The 26,210-nt window shown below is 38.7% G+C and overlaps 1 protein-coding gene across 11 annotated transcripts in view; it reads right to left on the bottom strand.

The window, feature by feature from the left end:
* CCDC34 (coiled-coil domain containing 34) overlaps positions 1–26,210 on the bottom strand; it is a 170,158-nt gene that overhangs the window by 126,219 nt on the left and 17,729 nt on the right. For 4 of the 11 annotated variants that reach the window (XR_014135296.1, XR_014135293.1, XR_014135294.1 and 1 more), the window contains exons 4-6: positions 23,259–23,417; positions 22,034–22,175; positions 1,252–2,156 (exon numbers count right to left, since the gene is read on the bottom strand). Coding sequence is in view for 6 of the 11 variants with exons in the window: in XM_078433329.2 (XP_078289455.1) it covers positions 21,377–21,654; positions 22,034–22,175; positions 23,259–23,417 (579 nt within the window). In the remaining 5 variants the exon portion in view is untranslated. Of the gene's footprint in view, positions 1–1,251; positions 2,157–20,000; positions 20,537–20,876; positions 21,655–22,033; positions 22,176–23,258; positions 23,418–26,210 lie in introns of those variants that run through there. The other 7 variants (XM_078433329.2, XM_060606241.2, XM_060606242.3 and 4 more) reach the window with 5 other exon arrangements.

Raw genomic sequence — 26,210 nt, 5'->3', positions numbered from 1 at the left:
CAATGTGTGCTAATGTGGGGGTCAATGTAGAAGCTTCACTAGGGATGGTTTCGGGTGGGTAGTAGAATGAAGTATGAGCAATTATATGTGAAAATGTGTGCATATGCACCTACATGCATTTTTCTAAGGATAGAGTCAATAGGTTTTTTTACAATTGCAAAAAGTTTCTGAGTCCCCAAAGAAGGGCAAGAACTACTTGGGTTTAGGTTCTGGTTGGAGAGGTTGGGGTCCCATAAATTTGTCCAGTCTGATTTCTTGGAGGTTCATATTCTTCCTCAGTGGATCTTCTTCCTAGGAGCAGGCATCGCATCCAAAAGGAACTTTATGGGACCACTGCCGTCTGAGCTTCTTGGGCTACTGTCCCCATAGTCACCCTCTGTTTCTTAAAACACTCCTTTCTCTGTTTTTTAATAACGGTACACTGGTTCTCCTTCTGCAAATCTTCTGTCTCCTGAACTGGTATCTCTTAATCCCTTCATGTTTTCTGAAGGCAGGTTTTGTGTAATGATGAGTCTGTCTGTCCTTTGTCTTCTGTCTAAACTCTTTCCCTTGGAGGCTTCATCTACCCTTTTCTGTTAATTTCTCAGCATATACTAGAATTTTTTATTCCCAAAATATGTTGGGATATTTCCATTTGGGTAAATAGCACCCTCCTCAAATTTACTAAACGTGATATAAACAAAACTTTAGTGATTGAACAAAATTGCATTTAAAAGCCCCTTCCAATATTGATATTTTATGACTCTAGCTTCTGGTAATCACAATGTCCTGCTATAAATTACTTGAGTTCAAAGTATTAAAAAGTGTTATCAAAGTATTATAAAAACTGCAATTCAGTGGAGCCAACATGGCAGAACAGCATGAAAGTTTTTTTGTGTCTCTCATCCATGAAATATAGCCAGATCAACACTAAACCATCCTGCACACCTAGAAAACTGATTTGAGGATTAACACAACAATCTACACAACCTGAACCACAGAACTCAGCAGGTACGCGGCACAGACAGGTGAACTGGAGGAGAGAGAAGCCATGGAGGGCAGGGAACCGTTTTTGCTTGCGGAGAGAGGACAGAGATGGGAGGAGAGTACAGGAAAAGCACCCCCCCCCCAAAGCAGCTGGAGAGAAAGTGGAAAAGTGGAAACAGCCACATGGACTGAACTAAAAATGGAGAAAGGAGGAAGGAGAGGGTTTAAATTCGATTAAGACTATAAACAGGGGGAGTACAGGTCTGCAACTCCGTAGCTCAATACCTGGTGGTGCTCTGGTGAGAAGGGCGAATCCCCAGGAGCAGAGTGAAGTCCCGGAGTCTTCGAGCCATACAGAAAGAGGCAGTTCCCCTGCTGGAAGAACATCTGGTAGAGGCTGTTTGGGTCCCCCAAAGGCAAAGGCACCAGTGGACCTGGGAGATCAGCCACATTTGCTGGTGCTAGAAAAAGGTTGTTGCAGGTGAACCCTGGTGTCAGTTGCGTGTTGTGATTTGCCATAATCCCTGAAATGCTGCTGCTACACAATCGCGTGAACTTTTTCTGGGGCGGGCTGGCACCCAGCCACAATCTCTGGGCATCAGCAGTACAGTCCCACGAATGTTCCTTGGTGTGGCTGGCACCCGGCCATTGCTCCATGAGACCCTCCCGCAGAGGGGCAGAACAGGTCAAAGCCACAGTCCTTCAGAAGTCAGGGGTCAGGAAAAACAGCCGCATCTGAGATAAAACTAAGGAGGGAGGTGCTGCTTAGGGCTTGGTCAAAACAGTGTAAAAGCGGGGAGTGGGTGGAAGCTGAAGACAAAGGATGGGTGCGCGATTGCTGACTGGGAACAGAGTTCTGATAGTAGAGACTGGGTAGCTGGATGACGCCATTTTCACCGCTCCCTCGCATGTGCACTTACACCTAAAAGCGCCACAACAATCCATCCCAGGAAGCTAAGCAGCGCCATCTAGTGGATAATGGAGCCATTGCACTAAGCCCCGCCAAACTGGGCCAACCTCACTCTTCAGGAACACAAGTCTCTCTGCCTGCTTGGTTTACGGACTATAAAGCACTTCTTAGTTTGACTTCTAGGGAAAAACGAAGTAATTTCAATCTTATTTCAGTCTGTTCGCTGATCCATCTATTCAATTTTCTTTTCTTTTTCTTCTTTTTTGTTTCTTTTCTTTTTCTTGAATACAGAAAGAGAAAAAATTATTTTTATTTTCAATTTTTTAAAATCTTTTTAAAATTTATTTTGGATACAGAGAGAGACAGAGCATGAGCAGGGGAGAAGCAGAGAGAGAGAGGGAGACATAGAATCCGAGGCAGGGTCCAGGCTCTGAGCTGTCAACACAGAACCAGATGTGGGGCTCGAACTCACGGACTGCAAGATCATGACCTAAGCAGAGGTCAGATGCTTAACTGACTGAGCCACCCAGGCACCCCTTCAATGTTTATTAAAAATGTTTCTTTCATTTTTTTATACTATATTTTTTACTTTTGTGTAAACTTTTTCAAATTCTATTTTACTTCTATCATTTCATTATATTCTATTTCAGTGTATTCATTTTTTCAAATTTTCAAATGATTTTTTCTTTCTTTTTTCCTCCCTTTTTTCTCTATCAAGCCCCTTTCAACACCCAGACCAAACACACCTAGGATCTAGCATCATTGACTTGATTTTTTTTGTGGGTGTGTTGTTTTTAATTTTTTAATTTTAATTCTTTAATTTTAATTTTTTTAACCTCATTAATTCCTTTTCTCCCTTCAAAATGACAAAACAAAGGAATTCACCTCAAAAGAAAGATCAGGAAGAAGCGACAGCCAGGGACTTAACCAACACAGACACGAGCAAGACGTCTGAACCAGAATTTAGAAACACGATAATAAGAATACTAGCTGGAGTCGAAAATAGATTAGAATCCCTTTCTGCAGATATAAAAGAAGTAAATCTAGTCCAGATGAAATAAAAAATGCTATAACTGAGCTGCAATCTCAATGGATGCCATGGAGGCAAGGATGGATGAGGCAGAGCAGAGAATCAGTGATATAGAGAATAAACTTATGGAGAATAATGAAGCAGGAAGAAAGAGGGAGACTAAGGCAAAAGAACAGGATTTAAGAATTAGAGAAATCAGTGACTCATTAAAAAGGAACAACATCAGAATCATAGGGTCCCAGAAGATGAAGAGAGAGAAAAAGGGTAGAAGGGTTATGTGAACAATCATAGTGGAAAACTTTCCTAACCTGGGGGAAGACACAGACATCAAAATCCAGGAAGCACAGAGGACTCCCATTAGATTCAACAAAAACTGACCATCAACAAAGCATATCATAGTCAAATTCACAAAATACTCAGGCAAGGAAAGAATCCTCAAAGCAGCAAGGGAAAGAGGTCCTTAACCTACAAGGTAAGACAGATCAGGTTTGCAGCAGACCTATCCACAGAAACTTGGCAGTCCAGAAAGGAGTGGCAGGATATATTCAATGTGCTGAAATAGAAAAATATGCAGCCAAGAATTCTTTATCCAGCTAGGCTGTCATTCAAAACAGGAGAGATTAAGTGTTTCCCAAACAAACAAAAATTAAAGGAGCTCGTGACCACTACATCAGCCCTGTAACAAATTTTAAGGGGGACTCTCTGAGGGGAGAAAAGATGAAAATACATACATACATACATACATACATACATAACAGCAACAGCAACAAAGAGTAGAAAGGACCAGAGAACGCCACCAGAAACTCCAACTCTACAAGCAACATAATGACAATAAATTCATATCTTTCAGTACTCACTCTAAATGTCAATGGACTAAATGCTCCAATCAAAAGACATAGGGTAACAGAATGAATAAGAAAACAAGATCCATGTATATGCTGTTTACAAAAGACCCACTTTAGACCTAAAGACTTTAGACCTAAAGACACCTTCAGATTGAAAATAAGGAGATGGGGAAGCATCTATCATGCTAATGGTTGACAAAAGAAAGCCGGAGTAGCCATACTTATATCAGGCAATCTAGACTTTAAAATAAAGACTGAATCGAGAGATAAAGAAGGACATTATATCATAATTAAGGGGTCTATCCACCAAGAAGACCTAACAATTGTAAATATTTATATTCCAAATGTGAAACACCCAAAATATATAAATCAATTAATCACAAACATAAATTCATTGATAATAATACCATAATAGTAGAGGACTTCAACACCCCACTCACAGCAATGGACAGATAATCTTATCAGAAAATCAACAAAGAAACAATGGCTTTGAATGACACATTGGACCAGATGGAATTAACAGATATATTCAGAACATTTCATCCTAAAGCAGCAGAATATACATTCTTCTCCAGTGCACATGGAACATTCTCTAGAATAGACCACATGCTGGGAAACAAATCAGCCCTAAGTAAGTACAAAAAGATCGAGATCATACCATGCATATTTTCAGACCACAACGCTATGAAACTCAAAATCAACCTCAAGAAAAAAATTTGGAAAGGTAACAAATACTTGCAGACTAAAGAATATCCTACTAAAGAATGTATGGGCTAGGCAAGAAGTTAAAGAGGAAATTAAAAAGTACATGGAAGCCAATGAAAATGTTAACACCAAAACCCAAAACCTCTGGGACGCAGCAAAGGCAGTCATAAGAGGAAATTATATAGCAATCTAGGCCTTCCTAAAGATGGAAGAAAGGTCTCAGATACACAACCTAACCTCACGCCTTAAGGAGCTGGAGAAAGAACAGCAAATAAAACCCAAAACCAGCAGAAGACAGGAAATAACAAAGATTAGAGCAGAAATTAATGCTATCAAAACCAAAAAAAAAAAAAAAACAAACCAGTAGAACATGTCAATGAAACCAGAAGCTGGTTCTCTGAAAGAATTAACAAAATTGAAAAATCACTAGCCACTTGATCAAAAAGAAAAAGGAAAGGACCCAAATAAGTAAAATCAAGAATGGAAGAGGAGAGATCACAACCAACACAACAGAAATAAAAACAATAATAAGAGAACATTATGAACAATTATATGCCAATAAAATAGGCAATCTGGAAGAAATGGACAAATTCCTAGAAATATATACACTATCAAAACTGAAACAGGAAGAAATAGAAAATTTGAACAGACCTATAACCTAAGTAAAGAAATCGAATTAGTTATCAAAAATCTCCCAAAAAACAAGAGTCCAGGGCCAGATGGCTTTCCAGGGGAATTCTACCCAACATTTAAGGAAGAATTAACACCTATTGTCTTGGATCTGTTCCAAAAAATAGAAATGGAAGGAAAACTTCCAAACTCTATGAAGCCAACATTACCTTGATTCCAAAACCAGATGAATACCGCACTAAAAAGGAGAACTATAGACCAATTTCCCTGATGAACATGGATGCAAAAATCCTCAACAAGATATTAGCCAACCAGATCCAACAATACATTAAAAAAATTATTTACCACAACCAAGTGGGATTTATACCTGGGATGCAGCGTTGGTTCAATACCTGCAAAACAATTAACATGATTCATCACATCAGTAAAAGAAAGGACAAGAACCGTATGATCCTCTCAATAGATGCAGAGAAAGCATTTGACAAAATACAGCATCCTTTCTTGATAAAAACCCTCAAGAAAGTAGGGATAGAAGGAGCATACCTCGAGATCATAAAAGCCATATACAAGCGACCCGACGCTAATATCATCCTCAATGGGGAAAAACTGAGAGCTTTTCCCCTAAGGTCAGGAACAAGACAGGGATGTCTCCTCTCACCACTGTTATCTAAAATAGTATTGGAAATCTTAGCCTCGGCAATCAGACAACACAAAAAAATAAAAGGCATCCAAATAGCCCAGGAGGAGGTCAAAGTTTCACTCTTCACAGATGACATGATACTCTATATGGAAAACCCAAAAGATTCCACCAAAAAACTGCTAGAACTGATTCATGAATTTGGCAAAGTCGCAGGATATAAAATCAACGCACAGAAATCGGTTGCATTCCTATACACCAACAATGAAGTGACAGAAAGAGAAATCAAGGAATTGATCCCATTCACAATTGCACCAAAACCCATAAAATACCTAGGAATAAATCTAATCAAAGAGGTGAAAAATCTATACGCTGAAAACTATAGAAAGCTTATGAAAGAAATTGAAGAAGACACAAAGAAATGGAAAAAGATTCCATGCTCCTGGATAGGAAGAACAAATACTGTTAAAATGTTGATACTACCCAAAGCAATCTGCATATTCAACGCGATCCCTATCAAAATAACACCAGTATTCTTCACAGAGCTAGAACAAACAATCCTAAAATTTGTGTGGAACCAGAAAAGACCCCAAATAGCCAAAGCAATCCTGGGAAAAAAAAAAAAAGGAGGCATCACAATCCTGGACTTCAAGTTGTATTACAAAACTGTAATCATTAAGACAGTATGGTACTGGCACAAGAACAGACACTCAGATCAATGGAACAGAATAGAGAACCCAGAAATGGACCCACAAACGTATGGTCAACTAATCTTTGACAAAGAGGAAGGAATATCTAATGGAATAAAGACAGTCTTTTCAGCAAGTGGTCCTGGGAAAACTGGACAGTGACATGCAGAAGAATGAACCTGTACCACTTTTGTACACAATACACAAAAATAAACTCAAAGTGGATGAAAGACCTCAATGTAAGACAGGAAGCTATCAAAATCCTCGAGGAGAAAGCAGGCAAAAACTCTTTGATCTTGGCTGCAGCAACTTCTTACTCAACAAGTCTCCAGAGGCAAGGGAAACAAAAGCAAAAATGAACTATTGGGACCTCATCAAGGTAAAAAGTTTCTGCACAGCGAAGGAAACAATCAGCAAAACTAAAAGGCAACTGACAGAATGGGGGAAGATATTTGCAAATGACATATCGGATAAAGGGTTAGTATCCAAAATCTACAAAGAACTTCTCAAACTCAACACCCAAAAAACAAATCATCCAGTGAAGAAATGGGCAAAAGACATGAATAGATACTTCTCCAAAGAATACATCCAGATGGCCAACTGACACATGAAAGAGTGCTCAACATCACTCATCATCAGGGAAATACAAATCAAAACCACAATGAGATGTCACCTCACACCCGTCAGAATGGCTAAATTTAACAACTCAGGCTACAACAGATGTTGGCAAGGATGCAGAGAAAGAGGATCTCTTTTGCACTGCTGGTGGGAATGAAAACTGGTGCAGCCACTCTGGAAAACAGTATGGAGGTTCCTCAAAAAATTAAAAATAGAAATTCCCTACGACCATGTAATTGCACTACTAGGTATTTATCCAAAGGATACAGTTATGCTGTTTCAAAGGGGGCACATGCACCCCCATGTTTACAGCAGCACTATCAACAATAGCCAAAGTATGGAAAGAGCCCAAATGTCCATCGATAGATGAATGGATAAAGAAGATGTGGTATATATATATATGCAATGGAGTATTACTCAGCAATCAAAAAGAATGAAATCTTGCTGTTTGCAACTATGTGGATGGAACTAGAGGGTATTATGCTAAGTGAAATTAGTCAGAGAAAGACAAATATCATATGACTTCACACATATGAGGACTTTAAGACACAGAACAGATGAACACAAGGGAAGGGAAGGAAAAATAATATAAGAACAGGGAGGGGGACAGAACATAAGAAACTCTTAAACATGGAGAACAGAGGGTTACTGGAGGGGTTTTGGGTGGAGGGATGGGCTAAATGGGTAAGCGACATTAAGGAATCTACTCCTGAAATCATTGTTGCACTATATGCTAACTAACTTGGATTTAAATTAAAAAAAAAAAAAAAAAAAAAAAAAAGAGTGCACTTATGTGGTGATCCCTGAGTAATGTATAGAATTGCTGAATCACTGTATTGTATACCTGAAACCAATGTAACACTGTACATTAATTATAATGGCATTAAAAAAATAAAAATTATTTTTAAAAAGAAAAAAGCTACAATTCTAGAAAAAGAGAATGGTGAATATGGATCCCTTAAAACAGGTATTGCTAGTACAACATTGCAAAATTAATAAAACAAGTACACAGGATCTTTGATAATGAAAGAAGTGTCGGTCCCAACCTGGCTGGAGTAGTGAGTCAGAGAAGGCTTTGCAGAGGTGAGCACAGGGTTGACTTAATGGTTGGTTTCAAAATGTCAAGTTAGTTTAAGGGAAAGCACTACAGAAAAAGGTTAAAGGGGAGGCATTCCAGAAAGAACAGAAATAAGCAAAAGGCATAAAAGATGGGAACAACATCATTTATACCAGGAACTTTCAGAAGTTGGGAGCCTAAGTAGCAAAAGTAACAAGGCAGATGATGAGATCATGGAGATAGGGCAGATAAAAAAGGTGGTCCTGTATTCCACATAAGGTTTAATCCCTTTGGCTGGAGAGCACACATCAGAATGAGGGAGGGGAAAGAAGAAAAAGGGGGTGGAGGAGAAAATTGTTTTACAAGTTGCACAAGCTGTGGGTCTTTCTCCAATATTCAGATGCTCCTCCCCCAGGGTTGAAAATTGCCATGTATAAGACTCGCTGAGGATGTGTGTTATGCTGGTGGATGCCGTGGGGGCAGGGGGAAGAAAGGGTTGGGAAGCGATGCTTTAGATGTGGGGGTGGGGGGCTGTGGGAGAGCTGGAAGCAGAGTAGTTACATAATCAGATTTGCATTTCTGGGAGGTCAGTGGGTTTCTGTGGACAGAATAAATATGAGAGGGAAAAGATTATAAGCACAGTGACCAAAGAGGGAGCTGGTCAGTCATCCAAATGAGAAAGGACTAGGGCCATGGTAGTAGGGATGGAGAGAAGTCAGATTTGAAAATATTGAAGAAACTGGTTTCCAAATTTGTCTGGAGTCATTTGGGAAGGTTCAAAAAAATAAATAAATAAAGCTGTGATTTAATTGATCTGGATGTGGCCTGGCCTTTGGAATTTTTTAAAGATCTCCAGATGGTTCTAATGTGCAGACACATGGAGGGAATCACAGAGTTAGGGACTGAAATCAGCAGAACTCAGTTGCTGATTGGCTGGAGTTGAGAATGTGGAAGAAGGATGTCAAGGATTGACGAAGCCTAGGTTTCTAGCACTGGATAATACCATCAGATGTATCTCAGTGAGGCATCGCATGTTCCTTTTCAATCATTTTGTGACACTAATACTTGAGGAAAACATTAACTATGTAGGTCATGAGACCTTGTAACACAGGTGATGGAAGTGCCTGGAAGTTTGGAGGCCATGGAAATGACCTGCCAGATTCACTGTCAGAAGCATAATTGACCAAGGGCCCCAGATGCTATTCTCTGAATCCACCCCTGTGTTCGAGCCAATACCACTCTTCCCACATGCTGCTCCCATCCAGGGACTGAGCACAGATCCATAGCTATAAGATGCAGACTTCTTTGATGGGCAGCTTGGGTTGGGAGCCTCATCGGCCATGCTGAATTTTTCTTAGAACTTCACTGCAACTAAGGCCCTTTCTAGCAGCCTTTCTTCCCTCCCTCTCTCCTCCACATGCATCAGACCTACATCATGGTCTGATGGTTCTCCTGACTTTTCTGGCTCCCTCCCCATTTCCCTTACAAGCTACTACTCAACCAATCTCTTGCATGACTTATCCTGTCTTGGTGCCTGTTGCTCAGAGGATCCAAACTAACATAACACAGCTTGAACTTTTTTTAAGTTAATTTTTCTATTTGATTTGTATGAAATATGGGAGCAACTCTCCATAATTTCAGCCAAAGGTAACTTAAATGAGCCTCCAAGAAGCATATTAGCAAAGCTTCAAATTGAAAGCCAAAATATGCCTGAATGTCCCTCATCACATTCATGTGGAAGATTTCTGCACAATCTTAACAAAGAAACCCATTACGTTAAAAGCTCCCATAAAGCATACACCTATCTGAAAATGCTACTGCAACTTTCAATGGCCAAATGTTCTATGAAAAGATTACAAATTGGCATCACGATGAAGAAAACATGCCAGTAGCATGAGTAATTCTCCTTAACAAGTCATGATACTTGTTGGAAAATGTGCATCCTCATATAATCTACTGCCAGGAGATAAAATGCTACTTCCATCATCAAAAAAGACACAAAATGATAAATAAAGCATCTTCTATGTGTCACACATGATGCCGGGTCCTTTACATGGTATGTTAATCTTTGCAACTATCTTCTGGAGAAAGTATTGAGTCAATTTTTTTAGAATACACTGAGGCTTGGAGAGGTGGAGACTTGTCTAGTTCCCACAGTGTAGGTAGCAGAGCACATATTCAAACTCAGCCAGACTACTGTTCCCCTGAGCCAGGCTGCCTCCTGGCAGAAGCTGGGCATGGACCAGAGGAAGCATTCCTGAAGTCAGTCGTTTTTATGTCACACTCTAAGAAGGAGACGATGTTGCCCTCACCATCCCTACTAGGTATAAGCACTCCTCATCCTACAAATGCAGAAACGAACCACACAGAATAACAGAAACAGTGCAGAAAGGGGCCTCACGATCATCTAGGCTAATGTCTTCACTGGACAGGTAAATAAATTAGTGAGACTTTCCTCTATTTTACTGAGAGACAAACATCTTTTAAGATTTGCCTTATAGATTTACCTGTGTGGGCACTTTGCATCTCAGCCCACACCAACAAAGCAAAGCCCCGGGCTGAGGGAGGTGGAAGTCATAGACTGGGAGGTGCTGGGCAGTTTTGGTAAATTTATTCAAACTAAAGTTGAAAACATTCCACTCCCATGCCACCAAAGAGAAACCAAGATTGCTTCCATCTCCCTATGGCTCTCAGGTGGTTCCCAGGACCATGAAGCTGGTGGGAAGGGAGAGGTTCCCCCTTTTTTCCAAGTTCTGTGCTAGTTCCATCAGCCTAGAGCACATGAATGAGAAGGGGAAAGGAGGAGGCTCTGTGGTTTCTGGGAAAGAAAAGCACAGTGTTCCTGGCCAACTTCTTTCTCTCACACATAAGGTACAACTTTCTCCCTATTGACAGATAATTGAATATTTTCCCTTCTCGAGTGTTCCTACCACCTTCCAATTTTAAAAGGAATTTCAAGATACCACTGCCCTTTCTGAAAAATTTTTTTCTCTCAGGCAGACTGCCATTATCAACAGTAGGTAAATTCACTGCAAAGTAACTTTGTGTGTTTTATTTTTTGTCAAGCCAACACATGAATTTAATTTGGAATACTAATGGGCACAGTAAACACTTGAATATTATTTGCCATGTTTTCTTTTTTCAATAAAGAAAAATTAGTTTTTAGTTTAAGTCGTAAAGTGTAATTTGCTGGTGCAGTGTAAACCACTCCATACTTTGTCCTTCATCTGGGTCCTGGACATGACACTAAGCAAGTCTGTGAGAGGCCAACCTTTGAATTGCTAATTAGATCACTAGTGATTTATTTTTTAAATAAATAGCCCCATCTGTATTACTTCAGAACCTGAAGCCACAGATGGTCTATTTTTAACCATCAAACTTCAAGGTTTACTTTCCTGTGGAATATTAAGGATTTTTTCTGTAGAAATGACTAAGATTTTAGAGATTTCCCTTGTAACTTTGTAGAGTGTGTTAATGTATACAAGCCATCTGAAAGGTTCTTTGGTGTTCAAAAGCTGTCACATTACCAATCCTTGGTCTCTAAAAAAGTTGCCCGTGGAACCATCCCTGTTCTAAGCCTATTCCTTCCTCTCCAGCCTCCAAAGTAATTAAATGCTAAGTTTCACTTACTCAGGTACTCAAAACTGGGTCCTACCTTAATCACTCCTACTTGGAAGCGTTTCCTCATCCCCCCACAAAGTTAGCTTCCTCCTGATGTGCCCCCACAGCTCACGCTTTAAGATAGGTCCTGGTCCTGGTTTAACGCCCTGTCTTGGCTAGAATGGAAGCTCTAACAGGTCCATATCAGGTCAGTCTTGTTGACCACTCTAATCGCAGAATCAAGCACTGTGCTAGACAGTCAATAAGTATGAGTGGAATAATCAAGAGAAGGCTTCATTCACCCGTCTGAACTCTTACGTAGCACTTAACATTATGCAAAACGTCTCTGCTCCCTTCCCTAAAATTCCCTCCCCAGTGGGAGCACTCTCCTCTCATCCCCTTCCACCTTTCCTTTTGCTCTTCCGGTGCCTTCTTTCCTTCTTCCTTATCTTTCTAGCAGTTCCCTACATTCTGGCCTAGTGCATCTTCTCCCTGCCAGCATGCGGTAGGCACTTGACAAATATGTGTCGAATGAATCAAAGGACGCCATACTTCAAACTCCCCTGGGGAAGTGTTACCCATGTCCATAGCTTCAATAATTATGTTAAACCAAGGAAGTCTAAAAATCTATCCCTAAACTGAATTCCTCACCTGGGCAACAAACCTGTGTCTCCACAAGCACCCGTATGTCAATCTGCTCACAACTAAAGTTAGGATTTCAATTAAGCAGCAGGTTAATAAAATGCAAATTTCTCCTTTCCCTCTCCAACCTCTGCTAAAATGGCAAAGGAATTTAAGGGGAAATAAAAAGTACAGGGGCGCCTGGGTGGCGCAGTCGGTTAAGCCTCCGACTTCAGCCAGGTCACGATCTCGCGGTCCGTGAGTTCGAGCCCCGCGTCAGGCTCTGGGCCGATGGCTCGGAGCCTGGAGCCTGTTTCCGATTCTGTGTCTCCCTCTCTCTCTGCCCCTCCCCCATTCATGCTCTGTCTCTCTCTGTCCCAAAAATAAATAAAAAAACGTTGAAAAAAAAATTAAAAAAAAAAAAAAAAAAAAAAAAAAAAAAAAGTACAAATCCACAAGGGCAAGGAGAACAGAACACAATAGCTAACTGAAGATTTCAACGCATTGTTAGAAGGTAGAAAGTGGATGGAGGTAAAATAATCGAATTAGGAGAATATGGATGTAGCATTTTCTTTCCCCCTCATCTCTAAAAATACTAATGATAGTTGCATTTTTTCCTTCTTTTTAAATTGGCTCTGTCTCCTCCAGGTGCATTTTTCCCTTCCTTTTCTCTTTTACTGTTTAAAGGTCTCTAAAACCTGAAATATATACTGGGGGGTGGAGAGAGGAACTGATTCAGCCTACTGAAATTGCACATGGAGACCCCAGCTACCAGGGAGACAGAGCTCCTGCACTGACTGGGCTGAAACACGGTGACATAATAGTTTACATTATGAATGGTGATACGTGGAGCCACCTTCCCAGACTCTACTCAGGAAAACTGGCAGCTGGCTTGTATCCCCCAGGAAGATTAGAAGATTCTTCTCTAAGAAACTGAATAGCCTCAGGAGAAGACTTCCAAGTATTTGGAAGCTTCCTCAAAAACAAACAAAATCCACCATCAACAAGCCTGCCTGTGCCCACACAGCTTCCACTCAGCTTTTTAATGCCCTATTCTTAAGTCTGAACAGACAGGGATTCATATTATGAACATAAGTGTCAGACAGGGATTAACAAACATTTGAGGACCAACAAGAGAGAGAGAGAGAGAGAGAGAGAGAGAGAGAGAAAATGAAGGGAAAAAAAGGGCACCTGGAGGAAACACAGCCAATTAAGAAAGGCAAAAAATGCAATTAATGTCCTTAGAGATAAGAAAAGATATTACAACCATAAAATAAGTATAGGATAGCATGAGAAAGGAATAAACAGGAAAAAGAGCATGCTTGGAATCTAAAATGAGGTAGCCATAAAAAAACTTAGAAGAAAAAATTAGAAGATAACATCAAAGAAATCTCGGTCCCTCTTCCTAGAGAGGGGGTGGAGATTGAAGGGACAAATTAAAAAGAAAAATAGAGCATTGATTCAGGAACACTAATAACTGCCTGAACAAATGGCAGAAAAAGGGAGCAGAGGATAGTGGGAGGAAAGCAACGAAAAATAATGCAAGTAAATGTCCCCAAGGGAGCAGGACCCTGAAGGCAGAGAGAAGTGAGGCAAAGCGGTTTTCCATCAAAAACCTTTTAGTATGATTTGATTCTGAAGCCATGTATATATACTGCCTTCATTATTCATTAGCAATTTAATAGGAGAGAGAACCCCTGTTTCAAATGTGTCCTTTTCTGTATTCTCTCTCTCCACTAATATTGTCAACATCAGTTAGCTCTGAAAACAATCCTTTCCAAGTTCTACTTTCGATAGATTTTTCACACATTTCTCCTCTCAATCCCACTGTCCTCATCTGATTCTGTCACCTATCCAGGGACTGGTTACATAATACCATTACTGGTGGCTCTGTCTTTAGTCTCTACTCCCTGCCCACCCGGCCCAAGCCATCCTGCTATTGCCATGGTTTTAAAAGCTTTTCATGCCTGAGTGGACTCCTGAAAATGCTCTTCCTTTACAGCCTCCCACTTTCAGGGTATACCTCAAGGCTGGGAGTTAGTGGAGATAGCACTGATCCCCGTTGCCACTTTCAAACTGCTTCACTTCCTACCCCCTTCAACACTCTCATTTCTTCTGAAGGATATGTCAGCTGACCACACTAGCCAATATTGCTCTTTCTGTCTCATGGCCAAGTCACCCTGGTTACTGAAATTCTAGCACCCAGCTCACCATCTTCTAACATTACTGTCATAATTCTTGACAATTGTAACCATATATAACCCCCCCGCCCCCACTCAAATCCTGGCCTGTTGGTTTCTTAATTTCTTCAATTCCATCGACAGACTCCATCTGGGCCACCCACCGCCATGGTGATAGTCTGATCTTGTCATCATCATCATCTGACAACATGCTCCTAGCTCTCCAGCTTCCCTCCAGCCCCTCCAACCTAGCATTCTGCAAGAGCACTGGAGACACTCACCAGCTGAAAACCTCTTCCTCACCATCCACCATCATCCCTATTAGATGCCATGTTTCAGTGCTCTGATCACTCCCAGAAAACACTCTCTAAATGCTTTATTCTGTTCTCCCTCCATCTTACTTGCCCTCTTTGTCCAACCCCAATTAAGCCCAGCTCTGCTCTTAATCCCAAACAGCTAAACTTTTCTCCAGAAATGGAGTAAAACATGACAGAGTTCTGCTCATTGGTCCCAATTGGGAACAAAAATATCAAATGGCAATAGCATCGCTCATCAGTAAATCCCATTAATTTATCTGGTAAACTTATTCCTCCCCCACCTCCAGTAAGATGCTCATTCTCTTACCTTTCCCTTCTCTCTCCTACTTGCAACAATTTCTATCCCTTTACTTGCTTCCCTTCACACTTGAGAACCCAGAAGCTGCCAGACAAGAACTACCTCTCTCATCCTCCTACCACCAGTTTTAAATCCAGCTACATCTGAACCGATGCACTATGTGTTCTCTCTCTCCTGTCAACGTGGAGGAAATTTCCTTGCTTCTATATAAGCATTCCTACAATCATCCTTGATCTCTCCTAACTCTTCAAGTCCCCTCTTTTGCCCTGATTATCAACATCAGCATAGAAATATGTTTCCTATCAACCATCTTGAAGCAAAACAAACAAAAACTGTCTTTGACCTTATGTCCTCTTCCAGCTCCCATCCCATTTATCTCCTCTCCACAATAAAACTTCTCCCAAGAGTTGTCTTCACGTATAGTCTCCATGTTCTCACCTGCACTCTCTCTTCAACTTACTTCTCTTATTTATTTTGAGAGAGAGAGAGAGAGCACAAGAGCAGAGGAGCAGCAGAGAGGTTAGAGAGAGGATCCCAAGTGGGTTCCACACTCAGTGTGGAGCCCAAAACAGGACTGGATCCCATGAACCATGAGATTGTGACCTGCGTGGAAATCAAGAGTCAGACGCTCAACCGATTGAGCCACCCAGGTGCCCCTCATACCAGTTTTTCTCATTATACATATTACATAGGAGGGAAACAGAATATGGTTGTTAGGCTTGGACTTTGACCTCTTGAGTTCCAATCCCTGTTCTGTGAGTCACTAGGTACAAAAGCAGCATAATTTCTCTATGACTCAATTTCCTTAGCTAGAAAATGGGGATAATAAAGGCAACTGTCTCATACGGTTGTCATGAGGACTAAAAAAGTTAGTACACGTAAAAGCACACAGAATGCTGTTGGCATGCAGAAAGTATTCAATACCAAGGTCAATAATGACCTTTCTTCTTCTTACCACATCCAATTATGAAGGCTCTTTCCAGCTTTCCATATCTCTCAAGCAGCACTGGACAGACCTCACAACTCCTTGCTTCCGGATCACACCTACTGGGTTTCCTTCGACATCACCGAATGCTCCTTTGCAGGATTCTTGCTGGCTGCTCAATTTCTAAATATTGGGATACTGAGCCCTCTCTTTTTACTATCTAAACTCTCCCTAGGTAATGTGATCCAGTCCCTATGCTTTTAAATACCACCTACATACTAATGTCGCTTAAATTTCTCTCTAATCTTGGCTGTCTCCTGAGCATCAGACACAAAATATCTAACTGTCATCTTCACCAGGCTATTAAGTTGGTACTGCAAACCTAAGAGATCTAGGTCAGGACTCCTCTCCCCCATCTCAGCAATGAACCTGCTCCTACCACATCTTCTGATTTCTGTAATATGAAATTCACCCAGCTGATCAGGCAGATGACTAGAAGTCATATCTGATTTTTCCTCCTTCCCTCAACCTGACATCCAAATGTTAGCAGTCCTGTTTGCCCGACCACCAAAGTATAACCCAAATCCATCTCTCCCTCTTACCAGGCTGCGGCTGCCATCTTACTCCAAACTACATGAGCTCTTTTCCTGGATACTGCAAAATCCTTCCCATGAGTCTCCCTTATTTGATTCTTTGTCCCCAACAAGCCAATTTCTTCACAGCCGCCAGAGTAATCTCAAAGTATAAACCAGATTATATCAATCCCCTTCTTAAAATCTTCCAGAGGCATCTCAATATAATTAGAATAAAACCTGATCTAGTGAACTCAGGATTATATATACTCTGACCCCCTAACCTTAACTCCTATTATTTTCCCCATCACTGGCTCCTCTCTAGCCACACTGGCCTTTTTTCAGATATAGCAAATTCATTTTTGCTCTAGGACCTCTGTACTGGCTGTTCCCTTTGACTGGATATCTCTTTCCCGAGGTTTTGGCAAGGCTTCAAAGAAGCCCATCCATCTAAAGTAGTGGACTCCCTCCTCTACCCTGTTAACTATTTATCACAATATTCTGTCTTATTTTCTTTACAACACCTAGAGCCAGATAAAGTGCTGTTTGTTTACATGCTTAGTATGTTTCCCATCCCAGTCACATAAGATCCCATGAGGGCAGCATGCAGGGGCTCTCTTATGCACAGATGAACCTCCAGCATCTAGAATATTAACTAGCATATATTAGATATTCAACAAATATTTACTGAATCGATTTGAAAGAAATGAACACAGTATTCCCTTTTTATTTTTAGAATAGGGGTAAATGAAAGTCCATCCCAAGCACTGACCAGTTAACTTACTGTTGGTAAATCTTTAACTGAAGCCAGTTATTATATAAATCAATTATCACTAAAGACAAAGAATATCTTTGGTATATCTTATCAGAATTATCATACAAAAAGAAACTTTCATTTTTACATACTCCCACTTATTATTTTATAACCCCATAAGTTTCTAAATTAGATAAGGTATTAAACATTGAAAAAATGAGGCATCTTCCAGGTAAACAGACATAAAACCAGGACTCACAGACTTAGGTCTACAATACCTGTGTTCTTTCCCTTGGATCATGAATTTGTTGACATTATAGGTTACCTAGATTTTTCAGAACACTTCCAAAGTGGTAGTAAAAGTCAAACAGATTTTAAAAACCTCAACAGAAATTTCAAATGTTATAATGTCTGTAATGCATAAAATATCAAGTATCCGGACATCAAGAAAAATGGATTCAGGTTAAAAACACTAACCTCCTGGTGATCAGATATGTTGATTGAAGTTTCCAATTAATAAAAAATGGATTTTAATAGTAAATAAGTTTGGTATCAAAATCTTTTTACAGTGGATCACTGGAGAAGTAAAAAAGGACATCACACGTCCTTAGGATCAGGTCCAAATTCTGCAGCATACACAGAACCTTTTTTACTCTGACCCCTACTTCTCTCCCAGATACTTCTTGCTGCATGTTAATGAGTATGGTCAGCTCGTGACCATCCAGAAAACTCCTGCTTATTTTTTACCAGCTCAAATGTCACCTTCTCTTTGTAGCCTTTCTTAATCCCTTCATAGGCTGAACTACCTCTCATTTATGCTCCTAGATGAACTTTGAACTTGATTTTTTTTTTTAATGTTTATTTTTGAGAGACAGAGTGTGATAGGGGGAGGGGCAGAGAGAGAGGGACACACAGAATCTGAAGCAGGCTCCAGGCTCTGAGCTGTCCGCACAGAGCCCGAGGCGGGGCTCAAACCCACGAGATCGGTGAGATTATGACCTGAGCTAAAGTTGGATGCTTAACCGACTGAGCCACCCAGATGCCCCTGTACTTCATTTTTAAGCAGTGTATTATAGCATTTAGTCTGTTATAGGTTTTCCTGGTTAGGCCGAAAATGTTGACTGAATTAAAGAAATATGTCATTTAAATTCCTAAATCAGTATGCAAAACATCTGTTACAGAGTAAATGTTCAATTACAATAGTTCCCCCTTATCTGTGGGGATACGTTCCAAGACCCCTCCCTAGTGGGTGCCTGAAGCCACAGATAGTACCAAACCCTAGATACACTGGTTTTCCCTATACACACATACCTATGATGAAGTTTAACTTGTAAATTAGGCACAGTGAGAGATTAACAATAATACAGAACAAATTATAACAATATACTGTAATAAGTTATGTGAATGTGGCTTCTCTTTCAAAATACCTTATTGTACTGTAGTTACCCTCTTTTGGGACAGTGGTTGACCACAGGTAACTAAAGCCATGGAAAGCGAAACCAGAGACAAGGAGAGACGGCTGTAATACTGGTCAAAGTAATTAATGACTGATTGAGCAAAGTATTACTAGAATTACGGTTATAGCTAGAAGTTGCCTAAACACCTGAATCTACTGTGTGAAATTGAAGGTTTCTTAAATATAACATACATCTAAAACTCGCAGGAATTCAGGCCTATGGATACTTAGCGATAAGCAACACACAAGTTTATCACTACACTGGCAAATTGCACGTTCTCTCTACAGGGGTGAATTTGTTCAAGTGGAATGATTGTCTGAAAATATCACTATGTCTAAGAGGTTCTGAGAAGGATGGTCAGGCTTATAAGTCTGACCACTATTCCGTCCCAACAAACCCTACTGGCGCCTCCCAAACTGTTTCCTGCTTAGAAGTGAATTTTCCTAGATTTCTGATGACGTGAATGCCCTTCAAAGATTCTACTGTCGCTCCTTTGCGTTGGTCAACACCACTGCCCGTTAGTCACTAGAAACTTGGCAAATTACTAACCTAGCAGAAACATGGAATATGTATATTCTAAATAGGAATCACTGTTAAATCAATTTACTGAACTTTATATTGCCACAACAAATCTTCATTTCTTGACGGTCCCTAAAAAAAGATACAGACTTTTAAAATTTAGTAAAAAGTGCTGAATGCTAGTTCAGTAATCCTTTGAACTACTTTCCTTATTATGTATTCATTAGTAAGATCTTAGCTTCAATAAATATCACTTAACCCTTAACATTAAAAAATAATGTACTGCTAACCTTAATTTCAAAATTAACTACCTAATTATAATGAATGTATAAGTATTTGTATGAAGTACAGCAAAATACTATTAGTGTCTCAAGATTGCTACATGTTAACCTAAGATCCAGAGCCTATAACAATGCTTTTAAGTTTCCCTTTCAAAAACTCAACCCTCATTTCTTTGTTATAAAAAACATGCCTCTAGTTATTTGAAAATGTATACATAAGGAAAAATACACCAAAAGCTATCAAGGAAGACTGTGTTTGATTACTCTAGAAGTCTAACCATTTAGATTCTTCTAAGAGTTATTTTGAGCATGCAGTTTACAAAAGCTTATTTGAACAATTTAAGCTTAATCTTACTATGATAAACATAAACGCAAATAAACACAGAGTATGAAAGAACACCATACAAATTGTTGGTTTTACTGGTATTACAATGTCGTTTTAATACAAGCTAAATAGAAACACAATTGTTAGATATCCAGTCACCTATCCTGTGAAACAATATGCCAAGATCTACCTTGAAGCACTTATAAAAATGAAAATGTATAAAACATCTTCCTCAATTAACTCTAAGGACAACATATACAAATGCAAAAACATGAACTTGTTAATAATCACATCAAATGTTGAGCTGCTGCCTGAGCAGTAAAAAAACTATTCTAATGTTAAAATTAAATAGCTCCAGGTAAAAGCATGCAATTTCCCATATCTGCTATCTTTGTATTCTGCACAGAGTTCCAAGGCAAAGATTGTTTCTGGCTTTCTGAACCACCAGAGACGATGACCTGTGTGGCTGACTTATTACAGGCCTTTTAGTCTTCTTTCCTGATAGGTCCTTAGCTTCTTTGGAAGGAGGCATATGAATGGGTCTCCATGGAATTGGGTTATAAAAGGCTGGTTCTGGATAAGAATTTCCACTGTAAAAATCTAAAATTATTAAAAAGTCAGAACAAAACAAGAAAAAACTTCTTAAGATCAAAGAAACTACTTATTTTTAAATTCCTAGAAAAATGTTACAGTATCAAAAGGGCAAAAATATCACTGAGAAGCCAACTTAATCCATTTAAAACTTGAACTCTAAAATATTTTCAAACAAGTAACATTTTTCCAATACAGTAAGTACTGCAGTAAAAATTAAAACATAAATGATAATTCTAGAAGTCCAAAGAGTGTTCTTAAAATCTATATAAATAAAACCTCATATAAAAATTTTACTAGGAAATCCCTTTTTGAACCCTTAAATTGAACAAAATCTTCATTTTCTTACCTCAGTCTGGGAAACCACTGATTCTGTACTAGTTTTCCCTAGTCAGATACTAAACTTTAGAGAGAGAGAGAAAAAAAAGTATATTGCAATAGTGCATATTTAGCTAAAGTGAACAAAACTCTTATTCATAATGACTGGAATTCTACATTACTATCACTCAAATTGATCAGATTTCATAATATCACTAAAATTTTGCTTATTAAAAGCAGTAGAGCATTTGCAGACAAAAGTTTATTTGAACAAAACTCATTTAAATTGCAAAAAAATTAATAAAATAATCCATTATTTTAGCAAATAACTTCTAGTAAATACGTATATTCCCACCTAAAGTTTTCACTTTCCCATCCAATCCTTTGGTCAAAACCACTGCTTATTACTATTTTTTTTCAGACAGGAAAAGAAGAAAAAAGAGCAGACCATGCCCGGTGCCTACTAGCTGTAATGGATGACTTCTATGACATGTGGGAGAGGCCTGAACCCTGACAGCAGGAATGTGTCGTTCAGACACTGGCAACCCACTTTGACTGCAGAGATATGTCAACACACACTTCACCGAGATGGTCAAAACAAAGTCTGGAATATGTTCTATTGTGTGAACAGAACAGAATGGGAGTATTTTTTAATAATAAATCACTTAAACAAGTGAAGGCAGCTGTCAGCAAGGCCTGAGCTTCCAACATGAGGCACAAAGAAAAACATGCAGCGCCATTTCCAACAAGGGCAAGCCCGAAGGCCCACCGGTTTTGTGTCGGGGTCACAGGCCGCGCAGTACTCCGCCCTGCAAAACAAATGTGCCCGAGACGCTGCAAGTTCTGCCTCAGGGAGGGTTACAGGAAGGGGAGGAAAAAAAGGCCCCTTAAATGCATCCTCCTTAAGGCTTCAAAAGCCAAAAACATAAGAAAGTTTCAATGTGTTTCTTAATGTTACAAATCATTACTTGCGCAACTACTGCCTTTAAAATATACCTGATTTATAGAGAATGACAATAAATTTATTGTATCTCTATAGGAACACAGTGTGTTATAATCTTCCAGAAAATAGTAATTTGAAAGAAAAATGATTTTTACACATTTCTATTTCTGTCAAAAGGAAACATAATGTATAATATTTGCTCCTGCAAGCCATATTTATGTAAGCCACATAACATTAAAACCAACCTGTAAGTTTTCCGTTGGCATAACCATAGCCCTTTGCAGCTGGACGAGGTTTATTTTTTGCATTTTCCAACCATTCCTTAAACTTTTTCTCAGCTATTTCCTTTTTTTCCTGTAATTCAGCTTGCCGTTGTTTTTCTTTTTCCTTAAAATGACAAGACCAAAGAATCTCTAGTGATATTCTATAACTAAAAATTCTATTCAAATTGCACTGACTCTTTTCCCCAGTAGCTCCCCACCCCAAAGGCTTACTGATCATAAATACTAAGTCATATTTATATAATTTGAGAGCAAAATTTGACATGATCAGGGATATGATCTAAATAAAGATGGCTGCCTCTAAACAACAGTAAGACGTCAAACCCAAGAAGAAAAAAGCAATTTTATGGGTTTTTTTTTTTTTAACGTTTATTTACTTTTGAGAGAGAGAGAGAGAGAGAGAGAGAGAGAGAGAGAGGGAGACAGAGGGAGAGAGAGGCAGGCAGGGAGGGGCAGAGAGAGAGGGAATCCCAAGCAGGCTCTGTGCTGTCAGCACAGGGCTGGACACAGGGCTCAAACTCAGGAACTGTGAAAGCATGACCTGAGCCGAAACCAAGAGTCAGTCGGATGCTTAACAACTGAGCCACTCAGGCGCACCAACAATTTGTTGTTTTAAAATAGAACAGTAATTAATAAAATGTAATAAGACTTTCATAAAAACACATTAAAAATATTTAAAACATAAACAATGATAAAGTTTGAACCAGACTGAAAATATACCAACAGGCTTATTAATATTTGTCAACCTAACAAAACCACAATTCATATTCATTTCTGAAACTTACACATAGTATAAATAAGTAGGGATAGCTTCATATATTTATTTTATGCTAAGATGGTACCAATTTTCCATAAGAAACTTAAAAAAAATTTTTTTTACTAAATTAAAAAAAAATTTGTTATTTATTTTTGAGACAGAGAGAGAAACAGCGTGAGCAGGGGAGGGGCAGAGAGAGAGGGGGACACAGAATCTGAAGCAGGCTCCAGGCTCTGAGCTGTCAACACAGAGCCCGGCGCGGGGCTCAAATCCACCGCGAGACTGCAAGATCACAACCTGAGTGGAAGTTGGACACTTAACTGACTGAGCCACCCGAGAGCATCCCCTCCGTGAGAAACTTTTTATACAATATAGTTGGCATGTATGAACACCAAAGCCATACATCTCAACTGGTCACTTTAATAAAAATACCTTTTCTTTCTTCTTCTTCTCACATTCTTCAGCATTTTTTTTCTTCAACCATTCCTGATATTTTTCTTTTGCCTTTTCTTGCAAATGTTCTTTCTCCATCTCCTTTGCTGCTTTTTCCTCCATTTCTTTATTAATTTTTTGTTCCCTTTCTTTTTTTTTCTTAAATAAAAATGAAGGAGTTTTAATTGGAATATTTATAATTATGCTCATACAAGCAATGAGTGTTATATGAAGTAATCTTTCAAACTTCAGTTATTTCTTAAAATAGGTGGAAACATAGCGACCGACACAATGTGGCTTATGAAAATATGTAACATACCTGGTCAATTTTAGTCTACCAACTGGGCTGTAAGTTTCATGATAACAGTAACAAAGACGTTGCTCATGAAAGTAAACTCAGAGCCTGTACAGTGCTAAGTAAATAGTAGGTATTCAATACAGATATATTGATAGTGAACAGAAATTACAACCTGTTAGACTATCCTGAATTTTGTATGTTTTAATAAATGTTGACCTTCACTCTAAAATAGGAGCGATATACCTACATTTCTTGGACAGTTTGCCAATATGAACACTTAGATAAAATCTTCTCCATCAGTGAGTTACAGAGAACAAAAAAATAACATTTTGGACCATTAGATACTGCTATAAGGGTACATACAGACAAATCTCTAGCTATACAATTCTTGTAAGTCTTACACAGATCAGAGGTTGGCCAACAATGGTCCCCAAGCCAAATATGGTCCACTAGCCACCTATATTTGTAAATAAAGTCTTATTGAAATGGAGCCATACCAATTTATTTATATATTTGTTGTCTATGGCTATTTTTGTACCACAACAGCAAAGTTGAATGGCTACAACAGAGTGTATGGCCTGCAAAGCCTAAACTATTTATCTGGCTCTTTACAGAAAAAAATTGGACTATAACTCAATGTTTTTTTCTTTTTCATTCAGAATACAATTTACCAACACAGTCACATTCTAAATAAGCCAATGACATGGCTAGCTCTCTTTATCAAAGGTGTAGAAAACAACATGCAAGGCATAAGTACATGCAATACAGATGCCATATGCATCACCCTTCATGGAGCAAAGAAATATGGGCTAAGAAAAAAAATTCTTCCACTGAAAGCATCTTGTAGAATACTTTAATATAAGCAATTCAATTAACACCCAAGTAACAAACATCAATTACATACAATATATGTCCAGTCCTATGCAGGAAAAGCAAGTCTTAAAAATCAAAGCCTGAGTCATTCCCCAAGTTGCTAAGTGTACTTCTGTCTTGCTGGCCAGATGATAGCTCCAAAAAGGAATCCTTTCTTGCTGAGAATCTGATTTCCACGGAAACAATACTGGATTTTAACTACTCTACTGTCAGAAAAGCTACGAGATTGAAAAGGATCTTGTAGCATATCTGGCTCACTGACGCATGAGACTTTTCCACAACTCATCAACGAGGAGTCACCCAGTCCCTACATTGTCTTCAATTATAACAGCTAACATTTACTGAGTGCTGACTCTTCCTGTTACTTTTCTATATACTTTCTACGTTTGTACTATGTCAATTCTTATGACCACAATATGAGGTGAGCACTATTATGATCTTACCTTACAAATGGGAAATGAAGGCACAAAGAGGTTAAGCCATGTGCCTAAGGTCACACAGATAAGTGGCAGATCACAGATCATACAGACACAGAGATGAATGAAAGTTAAAAACAATTTTATGTCAATTAATTCCACTTAAATGAAATGTCAAATTCCTTAAAATACTCCATTTTCCAAAACTGATTCAAAAAGAAAAGAAAGGATCTGAATAACCTTCTATCTGTAAAAACAATTCGGAATTTAAAACTTTCCCACAAAGAAAACTCCAGCCTTGAATAGCTTCACTGCCAGATTCCATCACACATTTAGGAAGAAATAATACCAATCACCACATGAATTATTTTGGAAAACAGAAAAAAAAAGTGTAAATATTCAAACTCATTTTAAGAGCTCAGTAGTACTCTGATATCAAAACCAGACATGGAAGTCATTAACATACTATCAGGAATAAGCAAAATAACTGTTCTCATCACCAAAACCATGAAATTCTTAGGGATACACTTAACAAAACATGTGTAATACCACTGTACCTTGAAAACTAAAAAAAAAAAAATCACTGACAGAAATTAAAGATGACACAAATAGAAAGAAAAATCATGTTTACAGATTTAAAATTTGATATTACTAAGATGTCAATTTCCTCCAAAATGATCTATATTTTTAATGCAATCCCAAATGTGGCAGGCCTTATTAAAGCAAACATGATCAGAGAAATTCTAAATTGTATATGGAAAGATGCAGAGTAACTAAAACAATTTTGTAGAAGAAAAAATGGAGGATTTACACTCTCTGATTAAAAGAATTATAAACTCAAGAATTATAGAGCTTCAGTAATAGGCTTGGGTGGTAATGGCACAGGATTAGATCAATGGGAAAGAATAGAGTGCAGAAATAGACCTATGCTTAGACGGTTAATTGATCTTAAACAAAAGTGCCAAGGTAATTAAATAGGGAAAAGATTATCTTTTCAACGAATAGTGTTAGAACAATATAGCATCCATATACAAAAAAAAAAAAAAAAAACAAAAAACCCTGATGCTTAATTCTTACCACACATTAAAATTAACTTAAAATATAGATAAAAGCTAAAGTTATACAACTTCCCAGAGAAAACAATGGAGGACATTTTTACCCCCTTGGTGTTAGGCAAATGTTTCTTAAACAGGACACAAAAACGACAAGCTATAAAAAAATAAAATATCAACTTTATGAAAATTTAAAACTTCCCTTTAAAAAATACCACTGAGGAAAATTAAATGGGAAGAAATATTTGCTATATCTGTATATCTATATATAGATATATATGAATGAATTAAAGGAATATATAAAGAATTCTTA

This window comes from Panthera onca, chromosome D1 (assembly GCF_046562875.1).
Source record: "Panthera onca isolate mPanOnc1 chromosome D1, mPanOnc1 haplotype 2, whole genome shotgun sequence".
Taxonomy (NCBI): domain Eukaryota; kingdom Metazoa; phylum Chordata; class Mammalia; order Carnivora; family Felidae; genus Panthera; species Panthera onca.
Note: the sequence above shows the minus strand (reverse complement) of the source record. Positions and strands in the feature narration are given on the sequence as shown.